At 44.0% G+C, this 24,809-nt stretch overlaps 1 protein-coding gene across 1 annotated transcript in view; it reads right to left on the minus strand.

The window, feature by feature from the left end:
- Nucleotides 1-17,600: 17,600 nt before the first annotated feature.
- EFCAB6 (EF-hand calcium binding domain 6) overlaps nucleotides 17,601-24,809 on the minus strand; it is a 119,098-nt gene continuing 111,889 nt past the window's right edge. Inside the window, exons 31-33 of the mRNA XM_075742798.1 lie at nucleotides 24,233-24,417; nucleotides 21,564-21,713; nucleotides 17,601-19,125 (exon numbers count right to left, since the gene is read on the minus strand). Coding sequence (XP_075598913.1) covers nucleotides 19,003-19,125; nucleotides 21,564-21,713; nucleotides 24,233-24,417 — 458 coding nt within the window. The 3' untranslated portion in view covers nucleotides 17,601-19,002. The remainder of the gene's footprint in view (nucleotides 19,126-21,563; nucleotides 21,714-24,232; nucleotides 24,418-24,809) is intronic.

The raw sequence follows: 24,809 nt of genomic DNA on the forward strand, positions 1-24,809 counted from the left end.
AGTGTTTAGACTAGGATTTCCTCATTTCAGATGTTTCCCAGTGAGCTCTTGGAAAAAGAAAAATGATGGTAAAGATGTTTTCCCTTAATTAACATGGCAAATATAAAAAATGGTGCACGAATGACCAGTCACAGGAGGAAAGCTATTACTTCAAGTCCTCCAGGTCCAAGTCTTTGCTTCTATTCAAACCCAATGCAATAGAGGCCCTAATTCACTGTACTGAAATGAAGTTTTACTACATCTGGCATTACAGATGGTAAGGGAAATGGTGCATATTGCTGGCATGCTGTAAACAGCTCAACATTCAAGAAGGGAGACTGTTAAGTGCAGTATAAACTCAGGAATTTGTAACCTGGACTCGCCTGTGAAAAAAAGGATGACATTTCCCTTAAAAAAAAAAAAGGAAGAAAAAATATAACTGTGTTTTCGTATGGTAAGGCGATATGTGATTTTATGTAAAAAGCAAAAAAAACCCCACAAAACCCCCACCCAGTGTTCAGTAGTGGTATTTTAAATAAAACCCACAGGGACTATTTGTTTAAAACATGTTAACGGGACATACAGCCAATGATGAGATTACTGGTTTGAACTTGGCCCCAGTCAGAGGTGATTAAATGTCATTGTGATCCTTTTGTCCTTGGGGAACGCTATGGATGTCAAGGGGAAGGGGTCACCTCAGCGTGGCGTTTGGGCATTTGCTTTTGGGTACCTGTGTAGTAGCGTAAGCGCGATGAGTGACGAGTACATGGCAATGGGTACAGAGCAGGGTCGCCTCACAAAACCTGTCGTTGCTGTTTGCCCGCTCATGGACACTGCGAGTTTTCAGCAGAGTTGAAATCCATCTGCCGTGTTGCATGTGACGCCAGGCAATGCAGGGGACGTGTCAGGAGAGAGTTGGGATGGCCAACGCTACTACTGCCCACGCAGCTTTCCTGCAGGTTAACAGGGGGGTTGAAGCTGCTGGGATTTCAGTCCCATCCTAGGCAGAAGCTTGAGAATTGATTATAAACCCACCAAAAAAAAAGTGCTTCAAATGTGCCCTACAAGAAATGCATTTCTGCCTTGAACTAACGAACTTCTCGATGCTTAAAGAGGAGACTTTTTGCATTGATGGAGATAATTTAGCTGCTGTATTCTGAACGTGACCATCCTAAATTTGGGGCTGACAGCATCTAGGCATTAATCTTGTTCACAGACATTGGGAGGTCATCGCGCTACCAATACAGGGTTCTTTGCAGGTCTGTGCATAGCCCACTTGCGCACACACGCATTGGATAATCGAGTATCTTACTTTTTGCCTGATACATGGATGTAAATGTGAGTTTCACATAGCGGCTGCATGTACATTGTACATGTACACAATTTAAAATACCTGTCTCCCAAAGCCAGGCTATGTCAGCCTCAACTCCAGGAGAGGCAGGCAGAAACACTGCGTTTTGCTGCCTTCCCACAGGCAGCAGCGACATTCAAGCCCAGTAACTAATTCCTGCTGTGGACCCACCAGAAACCACCGGAAAACATGGCAAGTCACGGGTCTGTCGTTTCCTTTAAGCTGTTGGGTGACTTGAGGGTCTAAACTAATTTGCTGCTTTTTCTGAAACGAAACCCAAAATGATCAGTGGTGCCTGCAACTGGTTCTTTGGGTAAATGGCTCACAAGCGCGAGCAGTCTGCCATGAATTCAGATGGGGCCGCTTCTGTCAAAACTATTGGTGTAGAAATTGCAGGATCAGCTCCTAAATCAGCAAGGACCGAAATTCATCGTTGACTATGAACTCCTGCCATCATTGGGAAGATGAGCAATAGTGTGTGGTTAGAATAAAAGCATCTTAGCTAGTCACAATTCAAGCGGTTTGAAACAAACGTGGCAGGAAATTGGCTGTATGTTAAAGAAGTCTGAAATGTTTACATTCGCTTACAGCACTTAAGAGACTAAAATGTTAAAGTGGGGGGAAGAGGTCCTTTTATTAGCCTCAACAAAATTTCTATGTCGACCATAAACTATTCTCTTAAAAATAATTTTTCCTAAGGTATCTTCAAAATACTGTGTATTTTTATGTGGAAAGGGTACGAAAGCAGCTGTTCCTTCAAAATATCATTTAAAGTACTTGAGGTATGAAAGCTTAAAGGTTATTTAATCATTTTGGCATAACTTGATTGTTGTTGTAATTTTTGGTCAAGCATGTTAGACAAATAAAGTCTTAAAAAAAACCCAAACCAATGACAAAAAATAAGGCCTCTTTATATCCACCTCACGCATTCAGCTCCATGTGGGAAAGGCTGCCGATCTCCAGGTGCGGGAGCCAGCCTGTGGGACATTAAAGTTGTTACGGCGACGGGCTGCGGATGAGCTTGGGGGGCAGCTGGCAGAGGGGCTGGGGACGATGGGCAGAGGGTGCCCTGCTCCGTCTGCCAGCTTCTGCAGAAGGTAGCAGGTTGGAAGTTGGAGTTGCAGAGGGGAAAATGGCAAGCACTTCCTCGAACTGATGGATTTTGGGGGGGGGGGAATACGCCAGATGTGGCTGTGAGGCAGGGAAAAGCTAACGTGAGGGAGTGCTGCAAGGGAGCTGTGGAGCAGTCGGGAACTGGGATGCGGTCCTTGGGGAATGGGCGGCAGTCGGGGGAAGGATGGTTCGTGCTCTGAGTTGAGTGTAAGGACACGGACCTCACAGGGAGGGAGATTAGGGCAAGGTGATTATTATTTTTAACTTTGTGGGCACATTCAAGGCTGGACTTTGCTCAAATCTGATCTACTTCAGATTAAGGAAGCCACAAAAAGGAAGGTTTCCACAAACGCAGTTTCGCAATTGGCTCTATTTAAATTCAGGAATGCTCTCAAGTCATTTCCCACCCCACTTTCCCATTGCTGACCTCCGCTGATGTTTATCCAGGTAGCATCGCTCCTGAAGGTGTGCTGATGTGTATCACTAATACATGTGTTCCCATCACTAGGCAGAATTGTTACCAAGATTAATTTCAGTTCATTTCGATGACAAATAGGGGAGATACCACTGCATGTCAATAAAAAAAAAAAAAAAAAATTTTTACCTCCCTCAGTCACATATGGCTGAGGGTGTGAAATATTCCTTGGCTGCAAGGACTTGGCACTTACCTTTTCCCAGGCAGCCCCCACCCACTGCAGCTGCACCCCAGCCTGGGGAACTGGCTTCAGGCTTTCAGATGATGCTATTTGGTAGCCCCTGAAGCCAGAGACTCCAAAACTGCAGTGGTCTTCAAGGAGGTCACTGCAGCGAGCGAGGCTGGTGGCAGCAGGATGCCAGGCTGGCCCTGCTGGGTGCTCCACCGGCGAGGCGGCTGCGGGGAGGGAAGGTGAAGCCCCCCGTCTCTGGGTGATGCAGGGGGAGAGAGCTGGTGGGAAGGTGCTCTGGCCTTGCTGCAGGAGGGAGCCAGAGGGAATAAGAAGTTGTCTTCTCCAGTTGCTGATTGCTGCCAATAGCCATTGTAAATGCTTCAGAGGAAGAAGGAACAAGCATTCCTCAAAAGGCAATTTTTGGAATAATCTGCCCATGGGGATCTTTGCCCCCCTCCCACTTACTCTTGTTCGTATGAGAATGTCGCTCTTAAAAACCCATATTATTGCTTACTGCTAATGTAACTCACATATAGCAAATATAACAGCAAATGTTCTTTTCTTTCAGGTACATTCCTGTCCCTTTCTTGCAAGTCTCTCTGCATCTGTGATTTTAGCGATATTTTGGAACAGTGAGCTCCCCGGGTGACTATGCACAGTGCATTAGAGCAACAGTATTTCGCTTATCCTTATACGTGTGCTGCCATTCGGGTTTATTGACTATCCCTTTGTTCTCTTTTTATGTGAAAAGTGTAAATAGGAGTACTTATATGTACCTTCTTTGTGCTATTCGTTATTTTGTATACTGCCATTATGTTGCTTTTTACTCACTTCATCTAGAAATTAAAATAATTTCAATTCTAGCTAGACCCTATTACTAACCCTCCTACTTTCCCATCTCGGAAACGCTCCTCTCCTCTCTTTTTGATGTGTCCTTTGGGAGTTGGTGAGAGGCAGTGATGCCAGAAGAGTACCTCCTCTTCCTTCCTATCTGAGCATTGGGACACGCTTCCCTGTGACTTTCCTGATCTTTACCCAATTCTGTTCTTCATTCGTTTAGGATTTTGGTAATAATGTACATTTGCAACCCCCAGTGGAGGATTGTGGCGAGCTGCCCATGGCTCTACCTGCGTTTTCTCTTAAAGAGGTGACAGATGATCTGGACTTCCCTGGTTTTCACAAACATCACCCCCTTCTTCCCAGGGAGCCCTGCCCAAGCTACATCCACAGGAGGATCCTTTTCCCCCCTCGCTGTCCTGTTCCCCGGCTTTGGTGGTGCCCTTGGTGAGCCTCGTCACCCCTGGTCGGGTTTGCTGTAGGGGGCACCTCATCTGCCATGTGGGGTGAGCAGCCCCAGGACTTGGGGGTGCTGCTGGGTGAGGTACGGAGCCGTGTGATGTTTACCCAGTCCTCATCCTGCTTTTGGGGTTTTTGTTTCTTGGCTAGTGCCTAACCCATGACCCTTCTTTGCCTCTCCAGAATAGCTCTTTCACAAAGGCCTTTATCAAAACCTTTGCAAGTGTCCACAGCAATTATAACAGAGAGATCTCTTCTTGCAGGACTTTGATGTACCAAAAGCTTTCAAATAGATTAAAGGAACAGGCTTTTCTCTTCCACAAACCGGTTGGCTTTGTTTTCTCCCCTGCCCAGTGAAGTGCATTCCCCCTCTAGAGCACGATGAGCTAAAACCGAGCAGAGTAATTAACCTCACTACTTGCCACCAGGCCAGTGCAAAACATGCCCTCCTCACGCTCGTGCTGTTTGCTCTGATTCAGTGCAATCCGGGCCCGGTTAGCGGACAAATCGCTTCCCACCGCTGCAGAAAAGGCCGTTTGCTCGCCTAGAGCGAACTTGGTAGCGCGGCTGCTTCTCTCCTGGTTTTGCCTGGGGAGCACTGCTGCACCGTGAGGTTGTGCTGCCGGCTGGCAGGGAGCTGCAGAAGATGGGGGGACAGTCGTAGGAAATGATGACCCAGATAGGTTTGCCATTTCACTTACTCTCATTACATTTTTCTTTTAATGCTTTCTGCTTTCTGGACGGGATGAGCAGCTTGGCCAGGGCCAGATGGGAAAATGCTGGATGCTATAAACACGGTGCAATGGCTTATGGTAGCATTAAACTGCAAAATCAGGGTAAGGAAAATGCTGTACCCTGCCAGCTGAGCCATGCAATGCCCAGCAAAGGCTGAGGAGAGGCGAAGGTGACATTGAAGCACCTTCCCACCAGCCCAGCCCTAGCTCCCCATTCCCCACCACAATTTGAGCCCACCCATGGTCTCACTGTGGGTCCGGGCTGGACGCCGGGGCTGGCCCCCTCCCTGATGAGGGCCCCATGGGAAAATTAGAGGTTCTTGGGGTTGGTGCTACGAACCTTTCCACAGAGGCCACTGGAGTGGTGGGAAGGGGTCACAGAGAGCACCTTCCCCCAGTAAGTGCCCCCTGTTCATGGAGGAATGGCTGGGGACGCTGCAGCGTGCGCCCCAGCAGGGACCCTGCCTGCGGGTGCATGGGGCCGAAGCCGACGGCGTGCGGTAGGTGACTCCATCCGCACCTCTGCGTGGCACAGAGCCAGCTGACCCCACTGTCATCTGCTGTAGGTTTCAGAGAGAGGCTTGTCCCCATCCTTTTGGGTTTCCATTTCAGACTGATGGTGCTGCCTCTCTACCAAGAGGCACAAGGGACGCGATGAAGCGATGGTCGGGTTCCAGCTGCCTCCCAGCCGCACAGCGCTGGGAGCCTCCAACGTGCTGACGGAAGGCTTTGTGCAAACAAAAATTCTCTCATCTGCATGGTGTAATAACCCATCCCAGCAGGCTGTGGCTGCTGCTGCAGTGGGAAATCTCATAGGCGCCTGCAAACTCTACCTCCCACGGTAGTGGCCTGGGCCAAATTTTCTAGAAATAATGAAGTTACGCAGGATAAAGCAATTTAAGTGGAGTGGGCAATTAAACCCATATTTATATTTCTTCTACTGTTTTAAAAGGCTGCTGCATGGCGCAGCCATTCTGATTGCATCTGTTATTTGATATTTTAAAACGCGCAGACAGCTGCTTCACAGAGACATGTGCTGGCTGCCGATTACCTTTCTTTTGTTACTGGCTCCTCTGCTTCCCACAGTTGGTCCATCCCTGCCACTTCATGCCGCTTATGGTGTTGCTCCCCGAGCAGCCTCTCACCATGGGCACCCCCACTCTGGATACCTCTCCGGTCTCCCGAGGGACGACATGCGAGCCTTACCCCACCCTGGTCTTGCTGTTGAGCCCACAGACAAACCCCACCGCCTTCCCCATCAGCGCCAGCTCCAAGGACCTCAACAAGCCAAGAGCAGTGTGGGACAAGGGGGACAGGTCCTTCTGCTTGGGGTGAGCCTAGGGACATCTCCCAGCATCACCCCGAGCCTCTCCAGGTGAGCGGGTACCCCCGTACAGGGTGGGTTTGCTCTGTGGGGAGGGAAGAGCCCTGCTCCATCGGGAACAACTGCCAACGCCAGCCAGAGCAAAGGTGGCTCCTCGCCAGGGCGGCCAAGGCGAAGCGCAGCAGAGCAGAGCAAGCCTCCAGAGAAGCGTGCCCAGCAGGGTCCCCCAGTCTCCTGGCACTGGGGTCCCATTCATTCGTGAAACAGTGCTAAGGTTTGGCACCTCAATAATCTCATGGCCTGCCCATGGCACTTAACCCGGATTTCTGCCCCTCATTCACATGCCAGGTGATGCAGCACCTCTGCCCTTGTTTGCAGTCCCCTGTATCCACATACATAGGGAAGGAAAAGCCACTGTGAAGCCACCAAGGAGTCAAGAGAAGTAATTGGTTCGAATGTGCTGCCCCATCATTTCAGCTGGTGCCCTCTGGGTTTTGTGCTGGGCAAGCTGGGGAACGATGGTTTACCCGCACACCTTCAAAAGCACTTTCTTTCCCCGCCTGTTATGCTTGTAACACTGTGTACATAATTATGTTTATTGCTTGTTCAGAAAGAAATAATAACTCTGAAGTGTTACCTATCAGGTTCGTTTCTGCGGATGCCCGTAACAATAATTAATCATATGTATTAACATGCGGTCAAGAGACTTGTCAAAACTGGAGCTCTCGAGCGGTAAACAGAGCTCACGCAATTAGCAGTCCCTGCTCTGAAAATGCTTGGATTGATTCATTGTTCCTCCCAACACCTAAGAAAGTCAGGGAAGTAATAAATCATGAAAATATAGACAAGGCACTCAACAAACTATGATGAAGACACTTCATCAACAGCCTTTAGCTCTGCATCAGTGTGTTGCACTAGAGTCGATGCTGGCTGAGCTGGTTGCATGACAGCTGTAACGAGTGAGCGCTCACTAACACTGCACTAATCTTGGAAATATCGTGCTCTAAGTTAAAAATAGAGGATTTCTTAATTGCTTTTAATTCACCTGCTACAGAGCATATGCCATCCTGTAAAATAAAGGTATATGAACTTTTAGTGCACAGATTTTAATCTAAAGCATAGGACTTTCTCCACTGAGCCCCCAAGGTTGTATAGACCAGAGGGGCAAAGGGTGCAGCTGCCTTTGCTGGTCAGGAAAGGGTCCTTCCACCCCCCCCGCCACGAGCTCAGGATGCCACAGCACGAGACACCCGGCTCTCCTGGATCCTGGGCGTGCTTTGTTAAAGCAGCTCCTTTTAACTTGCAAAAAACCCAACAATTGCTAAAGGAATAAAAGAAAAAAGGACAACAGTGACAGAAGGAGGAACGGTTCCTCCAAACTTTGAAGCTGGTGTTATCTATTAGAAACAACAAAAGGAACTCAAAGCCATGAGATGGAAAGCAACAAAATGTATGAAAGCAAATGACTTGAATGGAGCTCTCAGAAGTGACGGTGACGTTTTGTGCTCCCTCTTGGCTTCATTTCTGTTTCTGAGTGAAAAAGGAGAGTGTCCTTTAAGGAACAGTGTTGTCTTGCTAATCTCCGTACGGGCATTATTGTGGCGGTTGTGTTCTGGAATTGTGCTGTTGGTCTAAAAATCATCAGGAAACCACAGCCCACATGCAGAGTAGAAATAGGAAGGTGGTACATGGCTTTTGTATCATTGTTATTATTTTTTAAATAAAGAAAAAAAGACTGGTTTTATTCTTTAAAAGTTCCTTACAGATGTAAACGGCAGTTACTTCTCTTGACTCCTCCATGGCTTCACAGCAGCTTTTCCTTTCCTGTGTACACAGCCGCAGAGGACTGCAAAGCTGTTCCCACAAGAAGAGGGTGCTGACAACAGTGGGAGAGCAAAGCTGAGCTGAATCCATGCAAGACTGTGTCAGAAGCCCAAAGTCCACTGAATCTGGAAACTGACTGACTCTGTGAGGAGCAAAATGACCCGTCTGGTTTCCGAGTCGCGCAGGTTGGAGCACCTCTGCCAGTACCCAGCCCAACCTCCTGCTCGAAGCCCACCCAGCCAGGTGGGCTGCTCAGGGCTCCTCCGGCTGAATTTTGCATATCTCCAAAGATGGAGAGCTCATCACCCCTTTGGGCATCTGTGCTGGTGTTTGACCACCCTCCTGGTGTAAAAAGCTCCTCCTTCTAGAAGGGACAGCTCATGTCCTGCGCTCCCAAGGGAAGCCACCTGCACTGCTCCCTGTCCCCAGTGCCCCCCAGCCCACACAGCTATGCAGTGACATCCTGCGTGGTGACGTCCTGCGTGGCGGTTGGCTCAGAGCCGGCACATGGCCTCCAGGCAGCCAGCACATCCATCTGGCTGCCCCAGCCACTCCAAAACATGATGTATGTGGCGAGCCACAGAAAAACCCTGGATCCTGCTGTTTCTCTTTCTTCTGCTCTGATGTCTTCAATGCAACAACTTCATTTGCTTAAATTTTTTTGAGAGAGCAGATGGAAAACCTACTCTGAAGAAATGTGTGCTCGAAAATGTCTTGGTCCCATTGAAGTCAGGAGCAGTGTAAGCACTGACCTCAGCAAAACAAGCATCTAAATAAGTTTGAGCCAAGAGCCTCTGAATATGACCACAGCCCAAAGCTTATGCAATTTTTTGGGATGTTTTCAAGAGTAGCCATGTCTGTCTCTGCACTGTGCCCTTTTCTAGCTGAGCTGGAGTCATTGAGAGAGACACCCTCTGAGCTGGACCTTCACTTCACCTGGTCACAGGAGAACAGCCTCCTTTCTAGGGGAAACACTGATCATTGGGCTCGTTATGCCTGAATTTACAACCCATTTGCACTTTATTTTTGAGACTGCTCTCCAAGGGACATGTCAGCTTTCCAAGGGTATATATCTTCAAAGCAAAATGACTCATCAACGGAGCACAGGTATGTGCCCCTGCATCACTGCAGTTTTATCCCTGTAAGAGTCAGACACTCGGCACGCTGGGCCATGTAGTTATTTGCAAATTGTGGCCATTTGGTTCAGGTTTAGCTGGGATATAAGACTTCAAATGCAGGAACTTGAGCTACAGCAAGCAAGAAGGTTTGTTCTTTGGGGAAGGATTTTGCTTTAGAAGCTGTTCGATTGATGGTTGCCTTTGATAAGTAAATATGGTGCACAGCCTTTACTATTTCCACAAGACAAGTCTAAGAAATTTTGTGTACTGGGACAGTGAAATGCAGAGAGCATCCCTGCAGTGGGTACTGGGAAGAAGTAGAAAAGGACAAAATTAGGGAGGCAGATCGACTGTGTTGCATAGAGAAGAGGAGGAAGAAACATCCTCCAAGGACAGGCTCCACCAGAGTGATGAACTGACACAAAGAGTCACAGCACAGAGGATGACATTTCATGAAATCAGAAGACATGGATGCACTGATTCACAATCCAGCTTAGTAAAAAATTACACTCCAGAAGGAGCTGAGGGAGAGGGATGTCCGAGGTACCCTCTTGGAGGAAAATGAAGGAGATCAGAGAATGCCTGAGGACCTGACAGTGGAAATGTTGCTTAACTGGGAGGTATAAGTCAGAGAATTTGGGCTTTTAGGACACCAGAAAAATGGCACAGTTTGGAAGAGCTCCTCTTCTGCAGAAGACCAGGCTGTCTGGAGCTGCAAGGAGAGGTTTCAATTAACAGAAATGTGTGAAAAGAAAGGACCACCAAACCCTTAGACTGTACAAAATCTTTGTGTCGGCAATGTATAGCAGAGACAAAGACTATGCTGTGCAGATAATCATAAATTGATTATGTATCAAGATTAGAAGCCCAGGTAATAAATGCAAGGAATAGAAATTGCTTGTTTAGAAACATGCATTTGAACTAGCTGATATTAATGAACCGTAATAGGATGACACATGACAGGAATGTTGATTAAGTTGTTTATAATCTCTTTAGAAAAGATCAACTTGGAAAAAGGGAAATAAAACTGGCTCACAGTATAAAATGGTGATGCTGGCAACTATGAAGTCAGTCAGCTGGAATATTTATTCTTCCACTGGACCTAAGAAGTTAAGCTTGGGGTGTCCCCCCAGGTGATAATCACTTGACACTTAAATGCAATTGAGCTTTATGACTCATCCCCACGGAGGATGACTACTACTTAAAGACATATCGATGACGTTTGCAACTTACCCTACACTCATCGTCATGAGGCAGTTTGTTCTGGATGGTATAAATTGGAGATTTCAGTCTTCCAGAATTTCTAGAGTTCCTAGAGGACAATTTTCTGACAAAGAGGCTACCTCCAGCAGGAGCAACATCTACATCGCATCTCATCTTGATGGAGGAGGAGAACTGGTTCACGGAACGAGGATGCCGAAGCAGCCTGAGGTATCAGCAACCTTGACTTTGATCATATCCACTGTGTGAATGTAAAATAAAGAGACAGAACAAGTCAGATGATAAATTCTTTGTCTTTCAAAAAGGGGAATTTCACAAAGCCAAAAAGTGTCAAATCAGTTGGGAGAAAAAATATTTAAACAGGAAAACATAAATGATGTTTGCAAACCGTTTAAGAAAGTTTGCCAAAGATCAGTCCTATAATCTAGGAAGACCCAAACTGGTTTAAAAAACCAAAACAACCACCCTGTTTTTCAGGGTAAATAAAAGCAGATTGAAAAAAAGATGAAGATGTATACCAAACTGATGAAGGAAGAAATTTGTGTTAAAAAATGATGAGGAAAGCAAATGTGCACAGGGAGTATAAGTGGCTTGAAACAGTAATGATAAGAATACAAAAGCAAATGGGAATGGGAGATTCATCAACAGTATTATTAAAAAGGTGGAATTTTTAAATCAATATCTTTGCTGTGTGCAGACAAAAGGCCAGGTGGTAGCGGGACGCAGTGGCAGTGCCCAAGTACTTTTCAGCCCAGCAGTCCTTAGCACGTTAAACAGCAATTACCGAATGTTTTGAATTGGGAACTTTGTATCTGAGAAGTCAGCTGAGGAGCTTTTTAAACTGCTAATAATGAATTTTCAGACACGTTAGGACATGAGAGAAGTTTCAGCAGTCCAGAGAAAGCTGAAATTGTGCCAATGTTTTAAAAAGGGAAAGAGGATGGCCAAAGGGAGGGAGTGTTAGCCTTTGATCCCCAGAAAAAAAGCAGTGATGGGTTTGATTGTACAAGGCTTGAGTAATAAAGAATTAAAAGGGGCTAATAAAATTAAATGCTAATCAAGGTGGGTTTAAGTAAAATGGATCTTCTCAAACTAATTTGATATCTTTTTATGAGATTACAAGTTTGGATGACAAATGAAATAGCGTTAAGGTAATAGACTTCTGTAAGGCACATGACTTGGCATCATTGCCTAGTATTTTGAGAAGGAAACGGGAATGATATAATTTTGACATGGCACACGTTAAATAAATTTAAAACCACCTAACCAATGTAATTAAATGAGGAATCATCTTTAAGAGGCTATATGTTTTGTAGGGTCCTCCAGGTAGTGGTTCCTGTCCCGACATGATTTAACAGCTAGATCTTGACCAGGAAACCTGCCTCCCCCCCAAAAAAAAGGTGTTACTGAAACTTTTTATAGATTAACCAAGTGTTGGACTGCAGGAAATACTGAATAGGATGGCTCAGAGGTACACTCTAATCTATAAATTTTTATTTTTTTTTTTTGAAAATTAGGTACAGCAAATTGGTCTCCATTTCAGTATGGCCACACATGAAGTTGTATCCCTAAACACAAGGACATGGGTCAGAGTGATTTTGTCTTGGGAGGAAGAGCTCTGAAAAAAAAAAAAAAAAAGCCCTTGGATGTGGGTCTGGCTGGCAGAAAGTGCCTGGTGTGCCCAGCCGGTGCCGCAGCCAGAAGAGCAAATGCAGCAGTTGAGTGGGCAAAGCCAGCAGAAGGAAGTTACATGTCCTCTACATTTGGCATCCCTACAGCTGAGATTTGAAAATGTCCCAGTTCAGACATCTCTGACTCTAACATAATTTTGAGGAGCTGGAATCGGCTCCAGAATGACTGGTGGAAATGGAAAAAGGACTGGAAACCTTGCCCTAAGAGGTGAAAATTTGGGGAGCCCACTGTGTCTTGCTGAAAAAAGAAGAGGTTCAGGATGATTTCACCGTGACCTTTACGTAACTGCAAGGTGCACAAACTGGAAGCTTCACAGAGGCAAATTCGTATCTGAAATAACATCATCTTAAAAAAAAATATATATATTAATATGTATGTATATGATGGTTTCTTTACAAAGAGAGTAATTAGGCAGTAAAACAACCTTCAAATGATTGCGCTGATTCTTTGCAATTGGAAATTTTAAAATCAAGATCTGCTGTGTATCTTCAGACAAACGTTAATTATGGGAGTCCCATTCATTAAAAATAAACACACACCCATGCGAAGCCTTTCAGCTTACCTTATTGGGCTTTGAATCAGGCTCTGCCTTAATTACGGGGAATTCTGCAAAATGACCAGTGGCCAGGGTGCTTCCACCCCTGTTGCCTCCCTGGGACTGTGCAAACCACTGGAACTAAGAAAAACACTCCTTTACCCAGACATGTCATTTCACACCCTGGCAGGCAATTAAAATGCAAATTAAAAATGTTAATTAGAACTGTTTCAACATCTATTCTAATGCACAAGATGGGAATTCTGTACAGTGTATGGAGAAAGATGCACTGTTCCTCGGGCAAAACCCTCCCGCCACTCTTGCTCTGGAGTGCGCAGAAATAGCTGCTACTGTTTTGAAAACCTGATTGCAGGGGAAAAAAAAAAAAAGAAAAAAGAAAATAAAGTGCTGAGGTCTGATCCTGATCTCAAATGCTGGGTAGGATAAATCTACTGAAGCCGAGGAAATCGCGGTACGTCATTGATTTAACGAGATCAGAATCAAGTCCTGTAAAAATACTTAACCTGAAAGAAGGTGCGAAAGGGTCTCCACCCCACAATGAAATGACTGTGTTATACTATTTTTACTATTTCCTTCCCCCCCCTTTTTTTTAAAAATCACAGCCAATTTATGTGTGGTGATACAGACAGACACCATCTAACATAAGGCTCAAACACACTGGACGACAGCCTGGGGATAACCTTGTTTCAGCGGGGATTTGGGAGGAGGCCGCGCCGCAGGGCTCAGCCCCATGGCTCTGACCGCACAGTACCAAAACTGGGGTTTTATAATGACAACAGCTCTGTAAATGCATGCTGGCGAGTCTCCTTTCCACGTTAAATATGCAGTTGCTCCACTAAGGCTCATCCTGATGCACCCTGATGTTTAAGACAACTTTCTTCCCTTTCCTACTTAAAATCTACCTACATCAAAGATGAAATTTGGATGCTCCCAGAGCTGTGATGAGGTTGTTTTTACAGTTATTTGAGCAGTGTATTATACCTGCTTATTTGAAGATGATGATATTTGTATTGTTGCTAAGAATTCATGCCAAGCATAATTTTGGGGTGTTGTGAAGATATCATATTTGCATATTTTAAGTATTGATATAATACAAAATTCTTTTTATGACTCTTCACAGCATAATAATGCTCTTTCCATTGCATGACAGTCTTTAGCATAGAAAAATTAAAAAAATAGAAGAAAATTATTTTTTAGACAATAGATTTTTTTTAATCTAATTTTCATTTTCCCATGTTTGGAGCATCCCTTACTGCTCATGACCTGCTGCGTATCATCCAGATAAAAACAGTAATTGCACAGAGATATAGGCACTTTGCACAGTAATGCCTTAATCAAACAAATGAAATGACTGCTTTCTGAAGAAGTTTGATTTTTTTTTTTTCTTCTGAAGAGCACTGTATTTCTCGCCTTGCAGGCTTTATACCAGTTGGCGATGCAGAATCTCTTCGTATGAATCTCTTCTTTCCTTTCTCTTCTGTCCCTTTGCTTAGCCTCAGCCCTCTCTGCCCTTCCCTACTTCTTCATCCTTTGAGCGCAGAGAGACTCTATTTCTGCTTGCGCAGGCTCCACGCCAAGCCCTAGGATAGAAATAGCTGGTACAGAATCTACAAACCTCTTCTTCCTTCCTTCCTCTGACTGATTCCCATCTTTTATTTCCCTTGCCCTGCTATCTTCGTGCTTCTAGCAAGCAGCTTTTGTGCCTTAGCCTTTCTGCCCTGCCCCAAAAGGGCTCCCCTGGAGCTGCTCTCTTCCCCGCCCCCGCCCCCCCCCCGCAGGCAGCCCCTACTTCTTGGCAATGGCAGCAAGCTGGCCTCAGGGCAGGGGATTTGGAGAGGCCAAGTAGCTCAGGTGGGCTTGAGGATGTGCTAATGAGCAGCACATGTTACTGGTGAGCGCCCCTATTTACAGAGGCTTGGAAGGGAGAAAAACCTAAGATGGGGGAGGAAGAAAATGCAGTGAAAGACACCATCTCTTCTTCTATAGTCTGCTTATATGTGAAATTCACTTTCTCTGTGGTGAGGGATATTTATATTGTATTTTAATTGCCTGGAAGCCCTATGGTGCTTTGTTGGTGTGAGCTTTCTTGCTTTGCAGGGTTGTGCTGGTGGTGACCTGGTCCCTGCAGGCAGGTGCTGCTCTGGGGGGGCTTCTCCCCATGCTGGTGTGGTCACTTTCTGTAAATGGCTTCCTGAACAGTCAGGGTATGTGCTTCAGCAGTGGTGACCTGGAGATGCCAGCTCACCACCCCCTGTTAGAGGTGCTGTGTGTGAGCGGATGTTTTGTTGAGGGATGTAGTGATGAGTGAAACTTGGACACACAGGTGGGGAAACGAGGGGTCTGCTGGGTGGGTGGCCTGGCAGTGAGGTGAGGCTCCTGTGCAGAAGCAGATTTGTTAGTGACTTCAGTTTCCTTCAATTAGCTTATTCTGCTCCAGAGTGAAGGAAACAGAGCTTATAATGACATCAAAACACTGCTGAAGGAACCGTTTTCCTTTAGGCTCAGCAAAGCTTTTGTCTCCAGCTCAGAAGAGGCATGCCAGCAGTCACAGGGCCTGCTGGTTTTGGGGAGGGAGCAGCAGGGCAATGCTGAGGCAGGGTGGAGGGGCCTGGCAGTGCTCTCTCAGGGAGCAGGTTGTTGCCCACAGCTGACTTAACCCCTGGGGATCTTTGTCTGCTGTTCTCCAGGCTTTGCTGGAGAGGCTGCTGAAGGCAGGGATGTCTGCCCTGATTATGGGGTGTGCTTGGCCTGACAGTGTTAATTGTGATTAGCCCAGTCAGATGCTTGGCAGCTGCCCACCATGAAGCCAAGTGCGAGGGCTGGGCTGCAGCCAGGAGGCCATGCCCCAGGCGAACGCCTTCCTTCCCAATGCCTGCTGTACGACCCTTGGGGAGCGAGGTGAGAGACCTTGCTTAAGGGCTTTTAAGAGGCATGTCTGCAGGGAACAGCCAGCGATGGGTCCCTGCGGTCTGATGGCGGCATGGGGCAGGGAGGAGGCTGTCACCTGCTTCTGTGTTTTGGTGGCAGCAGATGCTGCCTCACAGGGAGCGCTGGCAGGGACCCATGCTGCCAAAATCCCCCCAAGGTGTTGCACTCTTGTCTCCCACCCAAAGTAGAGGCCCAGTGGGTCAAGGGCAGCATGGTGGCAGCAGCCAAGGCGGTGTCCCTGCACCACTGCTCCGCGGGCGACAGAGCAAATGGCGATCCTGCCGGAGCAGATGCAGATCACTGTTCTCCGCTTGGAATTGAAATTTCTGAGCTTTGCATTGATGTTTTTATTTTCATAATCGCCTCGGCTTTCCCGCAGCATTTATGTACAGCAGCAGGAGACCATTACCCTGGGATAATGCTCAATCCTGCTGACATTATCTGCCTCTCAGTGGAAACATGGGGGATCTCTGCCAGCCCCTCCTGGCTGGGTGGCCAACCCTTGGTTAGGGGGAATGGCTGCAAAAAAATAAAGCCCTCTTCTATTAAAAAGTTTATCCATCCAGCAATTTGCAATTTTAATATGAAAAATTACCTTGGATATTTTAAACCACTGGCAGTTGAAATTCAGTTTGGTGTTGTTTTTTTTTTTTTTTCTTTTTGAAGTTGGATAAATGGTTGGTAAGTGCCATCCCCTCCTTTAAGAACTCACTAAAAAAACCAGCATGATTTGATTTGTTTGTACAGCGAAAAGATTGTTCTTTAATCCCTTTGGAGTTGTTGGATTTGATACTCCTGCTAGTCGAACTAATGAAAAATCCTCTGGCAGGATGTGTCAGGAAAGCCAGAGACATCCATCCCCTCACCGCATTGCCTCTCTTGAAGGCGGTGGGTATCTTGAAAACAGCAGAGGAAAGAACGCAACTCCTGCATCCCTTTGTGAAACACGGTAGCTGTGTTCCATGCTGGAAAGCAGCACAGGGATGGAAGTCTTGTTGTATTTGATATAAAATTGGGCCCAATTATCGAACAGGAGATATAGGAGGATTCAGGGGAAAAAACAAAACAAATGGACAAAAAAAACTTAAACAATGCTACCCAATAATCAAGTAGTTTTTTTTCCTCAGTTAGATCAGTGAAATCTACTATTTTAAAAATAATTAATGTAATATTTGTGTTATAATCCTAGGTATTCCAAATAGCAATTAATTCTTTAATGAATATGAATGATTAATTTGGTACATAAACTGTATGAAATAATACAGAAATTAAATCAGGCATGTTGCACCTGACTGGGGAGGAGGAAGGAAGCTGCCATAAAGGAAGAGAGCAGTTTGAGGCTTCACACCAGTTCCACAATTAAAATTAAACAAAAATAGGCCAACTGGATCTTAAGTGGGGCTAAACGGAACCCCTCTTGGGCTCAGCTCAGTTGCTGAAGCTCAGTTACCTACTGCAGTGTGAGATGCCCTCCAATGCTGGAGACATCCCCGTGGGGCTGGATGGAGTTAACACAGGACCTGCTGGGGCGGCCAGGTGGGACTGAACCAGGACCAGCCCTTTTTAGTCACTTGCTGACATATGTACATGTGTTCCTAAACCTCACTGTCTTCTATTAATGGTACTAGGTATCTTTGTATTGATTTAGTGTGGGAGAACATCCTTAAATAACAGTAGTTTCAGTCTCCTCTGTTAATCAAATATCTCAGCAGCAATTTCAGGGACTTACAGAGTGCCATCAGTTTCAGAAAAAAGTCTAGCAAACATTTTTTTTTTATGTTACCATTTCAAATATTTCCAATTCCAAATGTATTTATTTCATAGTAGAGTACAAATTACACAAATCTTAGACGCTAAAAGAGAAACAACACAGAACATACAACATGAAACCTCCCCAATGCTTTTTACTCAAAATCTTCAAAATATCTCCTGAAAAGCTCCAAATGTGAAGAAACAGTTTTCTCAGAAAAAGCAGGCGTTAAAGTGTTTTGCACTGGGAATCTTCTGGATTCATTGCAATGGTTCACACACTCACTAGAAATAATAAGAAAAACAAGATTATGTTCCTCTAGCCCTTCCTGTTCCAAAGACTTCCCTTGATACATATGTATACACACGTGTATATATGTGTGTGTGCGTGCATGTTTGTACTTGCTCTTTTTTTTTGTGTTGATTTATCTTTCTGTGTTACTTGAGAGAAACAAAGATACCAAATCAGCTCAGGTGATGAGGACAGGGCTCTTTGGTGTACCAATAAAAACTAAATCAGGAACCAGACAGTGAAATATTTAGCTAGCAATTTTTCAGAGCAGGTAAGTATTTAATTGTTGATATAATCCCAGGAAGCAGGCTCTAATGATCATATTATCCTTTAATTATCACAAGAGTTCAACAGTCAAACAATTATCTTTTCATTTCCTCACTAAGAGCTAAGTACCTCACAAGATGTTAAAACAAAATTTTTTCTAGAACTGGGAAATCTAACCAGAGGCTTTACTTGCAATTTGCTGTTTATTGTATAAATATATATATAGTAGCCTTAAAAGAATAAACCTCATGGCTAACACTGGGAATATTTCTCTGCAGTTAAGAAGCCAATGCTTATTGGTAAAGTAGCTTCTTTTCTAAACTGTGCTGAAGGATGTAGAAGAACAGTTTTAACAGAGAAAGGTGTGGTGTCCGCGCACAGTTGGCATCTGCTCAAATGTCAGTGTCTGGTCCATATTCACCTGTCTCTGACAATACACATAGGGTACCACAAGTAAAGGAAAAAGATGCGCTCAGAAATGCGATGGGGTTTTTGAACAATGAAGGCTAATGTATTAAAAATAATACATTTGGAAAATGACAATTGAGGAAATTCAATAGTATGTCTGTAAACCTTTTTACTGAACTTAAGAGTATGTCATTAATAAAATGCATAAAATTAAAAAAAGAATTTCCTTAAATGAATTGCTTTTGGAGACGTCTTAGGAAGCATTATTTTGACAATGTTAATTGTTGTCTTTTTCTTTTTTGATAAATGGATTATGCAAAATTAATTCCCTCGCTATGTAGATTTAATCCACAACACAGGACCACTGTCAGAATTTTAAAGTATTTTGAGTTTTCTAATGAATAGATACAAAAAAGCCATACTCAATTAATTTATTAGTTTGAAATTTGAAATTATAAGTCAGTCACTGTCTTTATCTACAGTTTCCTGCATTTGACCAAATCCTACTGTATGAATGCCCAGAGAAAATCATTATAGGATATTTTTGAAGACAAAGTTTTATCATAATATTCCAAAACGTTGAATAACTCCTCTTCAGTTAGGTTGATGCTGTACTCATGAAGGACCTACAAAAGATAGAGACAACTTTAAAACTTAAACCAGTACTTTGGGTGAGCAAGAAGTAAAAACATTAGTTTATCTTGCTATAATTTCTTTACAAAGTAACTTGATGATTCAGCTTCGCTCTGTCTTAGGTTTCTCAGAATATTAGAAAATCAAACCTTCCTTTATTATCTCCTACTCTTCCCGTGCCAATGCTGGCTCCCTGGGACGCGTATCTGAAAACCTGCACATGCAGGAGTTTTGTCTGGTAGCCTAACTAGCCCTTGCCTGAGGGAGCATTGGGAAATGGGTAGCACCCATGTGCACAGAAGCTAATTTACAAAAAGCACATGTTTAAAAGGCTTTCACTATAATCTGGAGATGAGATGAAGAGGTGGAATATCTTCCTTTCTAGCCTTCTTGGATGATCTGCAGGCTTTGCATCTGGAGAAATAGAAGGAATAATCCAGTCATGCAAACTATGCAAACCCCTGTGTATATAATAATGCCCATGATGTGCTCTGTGCTTTTAATTTCCATAGGACAAATGCTCAGCCTGTAAGCATGCCTTCCTAATGCTTCAGTGAGAACCCAACTTGAACAGGACACATCTGGTTCACCTGATGCTAAAAGCCAGGTTAGATACCTACATCTTTCAAATATTTCACCTGCTGCATTTTTTCAGCACTTCAACAGTTTTAAATGTTCTCAATGCCCTAACATAAAAGAAAATAATGCATTAATTTCTGAGGATTACTTCTGGTTTTGGATGCACTTGGGAATTTAAACTCTGAAGGTGACCAGAAACATGGTGTGTCCTTGTGTGCTATGCCAGGTGTCGTTAGTTTTCTGGCAAACTCAGATTAGTCTTCCCCTGTCCCTCTTAAAGGCTCAGCATCAGAAATCGCTAATGACCCCTTGCAGACAGTACAGCCATAAATAGCAGTGTTACTGAAGTTAGCAGAGAGCTAATTTCCCCCGTTTCAGTAAATTAAGTTACCTAGGAGATAAAGGGATCTGTACCTCCACAAATCACTTGATAACTTGTCAAACAGCAGATTAACACCTTTGTAGCAGAATTTTTGAATTGGGATTTTTTTCTTGATCTAGATCCACGAGGAGTTAGTTTTTTGGTCGTAGGTTTGTTGTTGTTGGCTTTTTGTTTATTTTTTATATCATGTTAGGAAGCTTGATTTGAAAATGGTTGACATTGCTTTAACTATAAGTGGTAATCATTGTATGTCCTAGAGGAATATGACAAATTAAAATAAAACACAAAGGAGCCTGATCTTCAGTCCTCCTTCCCCCGAGCCTGGTCTGCCGAGGCAGTGCCTGAGCGGTCAGAAAGCTGCAGAGGTAGACAGGGAGCCTGGGGTGTGAAGCTGATACCACCACATGGATACATCTTGCTCCTCTGCTGTCCTAGAGGAGCAGGCAGGGACTTTGGTTTCAGCTTTGTGGCAGTGCCAGAACATAGCACATTCCCACCAGTCCTAAAGAAGTAAAGATTTAAAAGACCACTTCTGTGACTGGTATAATTGAGCAGGTTTATAGTCTACCAGGTGACAAGCTGGCTTCCTGCAGCTCCAGGGGAAAGGGAGCGTCAGAAGCACACCTTATCACCGCTTACTGCAGCCAAGCAGTTGCTTGCTGTGACCGAGCATCCCATCCACTGGTTAATCGGTTCTTTGAAGCAGCAGCGATACCAAGGGGTGTCCTAATGCATACAGCATTAAATGCATTTAGGCTCCCCACACTATTTTTTTTTTCTGGCAGTTGAATAGCAAATATGCTGAATTACTGCAGAATAGATAGTGTTTATTATTCTTAGTTAAAACAATATCAAACATTTTGAAACCAGTACAGCTAAGCAAAAATCAAAGTCCCTGTGGGTCTAGATGAAGAATCACTGATACCCAGAATACACATGTGTGTATTTGAGGAGATACAAGGTACTATAATATTTGCAGAGGATATGGATCCCTTGGCTAGTACAAAACTATGCTGCACGCAGAAAAGCAGAGAGAGAAACCAGAGACAGAGACTCTCGAGTGGGGATTGCTTGAGCCCATTCCACATTTGGAAGGGACCACGCCAGTTGGAGGGTCACAGGATCTGGCAGCTGTAGCAGTGCCTGAAGGGAGACCTACCAGAAGGTACGCTTCTATTCCCTTCCCACATCTTTGTGAAAGATGCACATTTAAACTTTGTAGAGGGGCTAAGGTTTTTGTCCATTTTATCTATTCAGGACCCCACCAAGACTTCAGACCTCTAGGAAGCATAATCACATGTGGAGAAAGATTACTGTGAGTAATGGTCAGAGCTGAAGTCACAAAGAAGGGCCAGGATGAGTTTATGCATTCTGGTTTAGTACCATTCTTCAGAAAAATTTCAGTCAGGAAGCTCAGCTTAGACTACTGTAATTTTCTGACTATTAATTGCTAAATGCAACTTAACTTACTTGTCTGAAATCTGCAATATCTAACAATCCAGTATGACTCTCATCATAGGATTTAAAAGTTTGCTTCATTGGTCTCCAGCAGTGCAAGATCCGGGGCTGAATCCTCAGCATCGTGCTGAAGAACAACGGGGTTTGTGGTCCAGGACTCATCTAACAAAGTTGGATGAGAAAGACACACATTTACTAATGTCATCATGAACACAACTGGGTGCTACTAAAATGCAGAATGAAAAGGTGCTGGACTGTAATGCTGCCTTACTCTGCAACTGGCTGCTGAATACTTGTTTACAAATTACTGCAAGATACTGTTTACACAAGACTATTTTAACCTATAACATTTTGATATTCTTGGGAAGTGCAGATGGTATATTTACTTAATCACTGTCGAAGCCCTAACTTTTTATTATTTGAAACTAATTCTGAAGTCAGTGTTACTTCTGCTCTGATCTCAGTGTTTTCACATGTATTATGCTTGTCCTTGTTTCAACTCCCTCTTTCAGTCATTTTTAATTCTCTGCAGTGTTCATTTTTCAGAGTGAAATTTTTGCTTAAAAGTGACTGAATGCATAAACCAACTGTGGGAGCAGTACGGTATTTAAGAAAAAACAAAACTCTACTGTATGCTTTCCCAAGTACCTAAAATACCTTGTAAGCAGCTTTTGAACCTTTCTGCAGTTCCACAGCTGGACCATAGGGTTCATTTTCCTTGGGACATGTTGTGGCCTCTTGTTTTAGCCTGGCTAAACTTGTTACATTGGTCTACCCTGAACACGTGAACTGCAGAACTATTCATTAAGGCAAAATAAATTCCAGTTGTCCAAAGCTCTAACACTGGAGCAATGAGTAAGGGACTTCTTTGGGAAAGGTCAGCAAGCCCCAACCCACTTGTAGGGTCTGGATCTGCTCTACTATTTTCTTAAAAATACAGCTCCATCTCAGCTTCCCCCTACACTCTCCTGGTATTTATTATCGTAATTGGGTAAGTCTACAGTGCCCCGTTTGTGCCAGGCGTCCCTACAAACATCTCCTTGTGAAGGAAATGCATGGTTGGCTCCGTACATCTACTATGTGGACATAGAGGCCATGCTGCACCTACACGAGTTGTAAGAGGCCTGGGGGGCAGCTGCACCTTCTTTCTGTGCTCTTGGGGTATTCTTCCTTCAGACTATGTAGCTGAGGAATGAGTGGGTACGTGAATAATGCAGTTTCCAACCCAAAGTACTGAGTATCCTTGTGGGCTGAAGGCAGGGAAAGGGCACTTTACAATGATTTCAACTTGGTTTATTTTCATAGCTCAGTGCCTGGATGCTTCCACGAAGCCCTAGGCCCTGGATTCTCTCAGGCTTTTGAGAAAGAGAAGGAATTGTGCCTGCCACCAAAAAAAAAAAAAAAAAAAAGCTTTTATTTGGGTTTTTTATTATTCCTTTTGATATGTATCGGTACACTTGCTAGATGAAATGGGCTGAGCAATCTATGAGGAAATTTCACTTTGAATATTACATTACATAAAAGTCCTCAGAACATGAACTGAAACCTTCATTATTTTTTCTGAATAGAATAAATAAAATAAAAATCATTTGAGACGACTACATAGGCACTTAAAAATTACTGCTTTATCCACTCCAGACTACAGGGATAGAATTTTACAGCATCAAATTTGTGTATAAAAGAAACCTTATGTAAGATAATGAAGTTCTTTGATGCAAAACTTAATAGTTTTACCTTACTCTCCCTACTGGTAGTGAATACTTGATAATTCCTAATGATACTCTCTTCGTACCTTGGTGGCAATCTGTTCGTTCCACATCTGAAAACAGTTCGGTAATGTAATTTCTCTATAAAATGCTGCTACTAACCATATCTAAACTAATTAGGCACAGTCAGAAACAGCCTAAAAATGTAGCAGGCTCGCTGAATGAGCAGATTTGGAATTTGGCACTGTTCCTACTACATAACTTGATTGGGATGCTATTACCGATGCCTTCCTTTTTGGGCCAGGAGAGCCAGATTTCTGTGTCTCTTCTGATCTTTTCTGCCCTAGAGCGGTACTGTGGGCAGAGGGGAACAGCCTGGGTGCAGCTGCCTTGCTGGGGCTCTCTGGCCTCCTCATCGCAGCTGGGGAAGCAGATATGTGCAGCAGGGAGATCTGCAAGGGCACAATGTGTGCTGACCGGTTTTGGCTACTAGGTGTTTTAAGCGACCACTAACAGCAGTGTTAAGTGAGAGCTTCCTCTGGGCTTTTTGTGTGGTGCTGGGCGTGGGGCAGAGGCACAGCTTGCTGACAAGATCTCTAGCCAGGGCCGTCCTATGACACATCCCATGCGCTTTTTATTTCTAGCTTGATTTTTATTTAGTTCAACAAAAGCTCTTAAATCATCCTGCGTTAAAGCTCCTGTGTTTTCTATTCGGAATTATTATCCGGATTTTAGCAGTAGCCCATTTACTATATAACCTGGATACATAGAACATGATCTCAAGGAGTTAAATCCTGCAACTGAAGGAGATACAAAATGAATACAGGTGATTAATATCATATGATTAAATAAAAGAATACTGGAAAATCCCTGCATAAAGTGACTATAGAAACAGGCCATGAAATATCCTGTCAGTACAACAGAAACTGAAAAAAAAAAAAATGTCATTCTGATTTTTATAAGCTTTGTGCGTACCAGGTTTTGTGGCTTCTGTATAATTACCCTCTGTAGCAGTGAGCTTTCCTGTGGTTTTAACAACAAGATACAGTTCTGAAGGAAGTCATAGTATGCAAATCTTCTATTTTTCTTTAAATCATATTTTGTTGTTATTTGGTTAATTTCCCCTTCACTTAAATCCAAATTGAACTTCTCTGCTATATCTGAAATGCAAAGAAAGAGTATTCATCTTGTCATGCTTAAAAATAGCCAATCATTGTCCTGTGTTCACAAGTTTTAGCAGGGCTATATTGACAGGTCATCAGTTGCAGTGACTGCTGCATAAGTGTGTTATGCAGATCTTGCTATATGCAGGTATATGCATATGCCTATACTTATGGGGTGGCAGTTCACATTTTACAGGGTTTCAGGGGACTGATAACATGTCATTTTGATTTTAAATGCACAAGAAGTACTCTTTGACATTAACTGATATAAAAGATCTGATAAGCTAACATGTTCTTATAGCCAGGACTTTACATTTAATTATACAGGTGTGCACTGTCTTATCACACATGCAAATGTCCTAACAAAGGCACAGAAAATCCTCTCTCTA

The sequence above is a fragment of the Balearica regulorum genome, chromosome 1 (assembly GCF_011004875.1).
Source record: "Balearica regulorum gibbericeps isolate bBalReg1 chromosome 1, bBalReg1.pri, whole genome shotgun sequence".
NCBI classification, from domain to species: Eukaryota; Metazoa; Chordata; class Aves; order Gruiformes; family Gruidae; genus Balearica; species Balearica regulorum.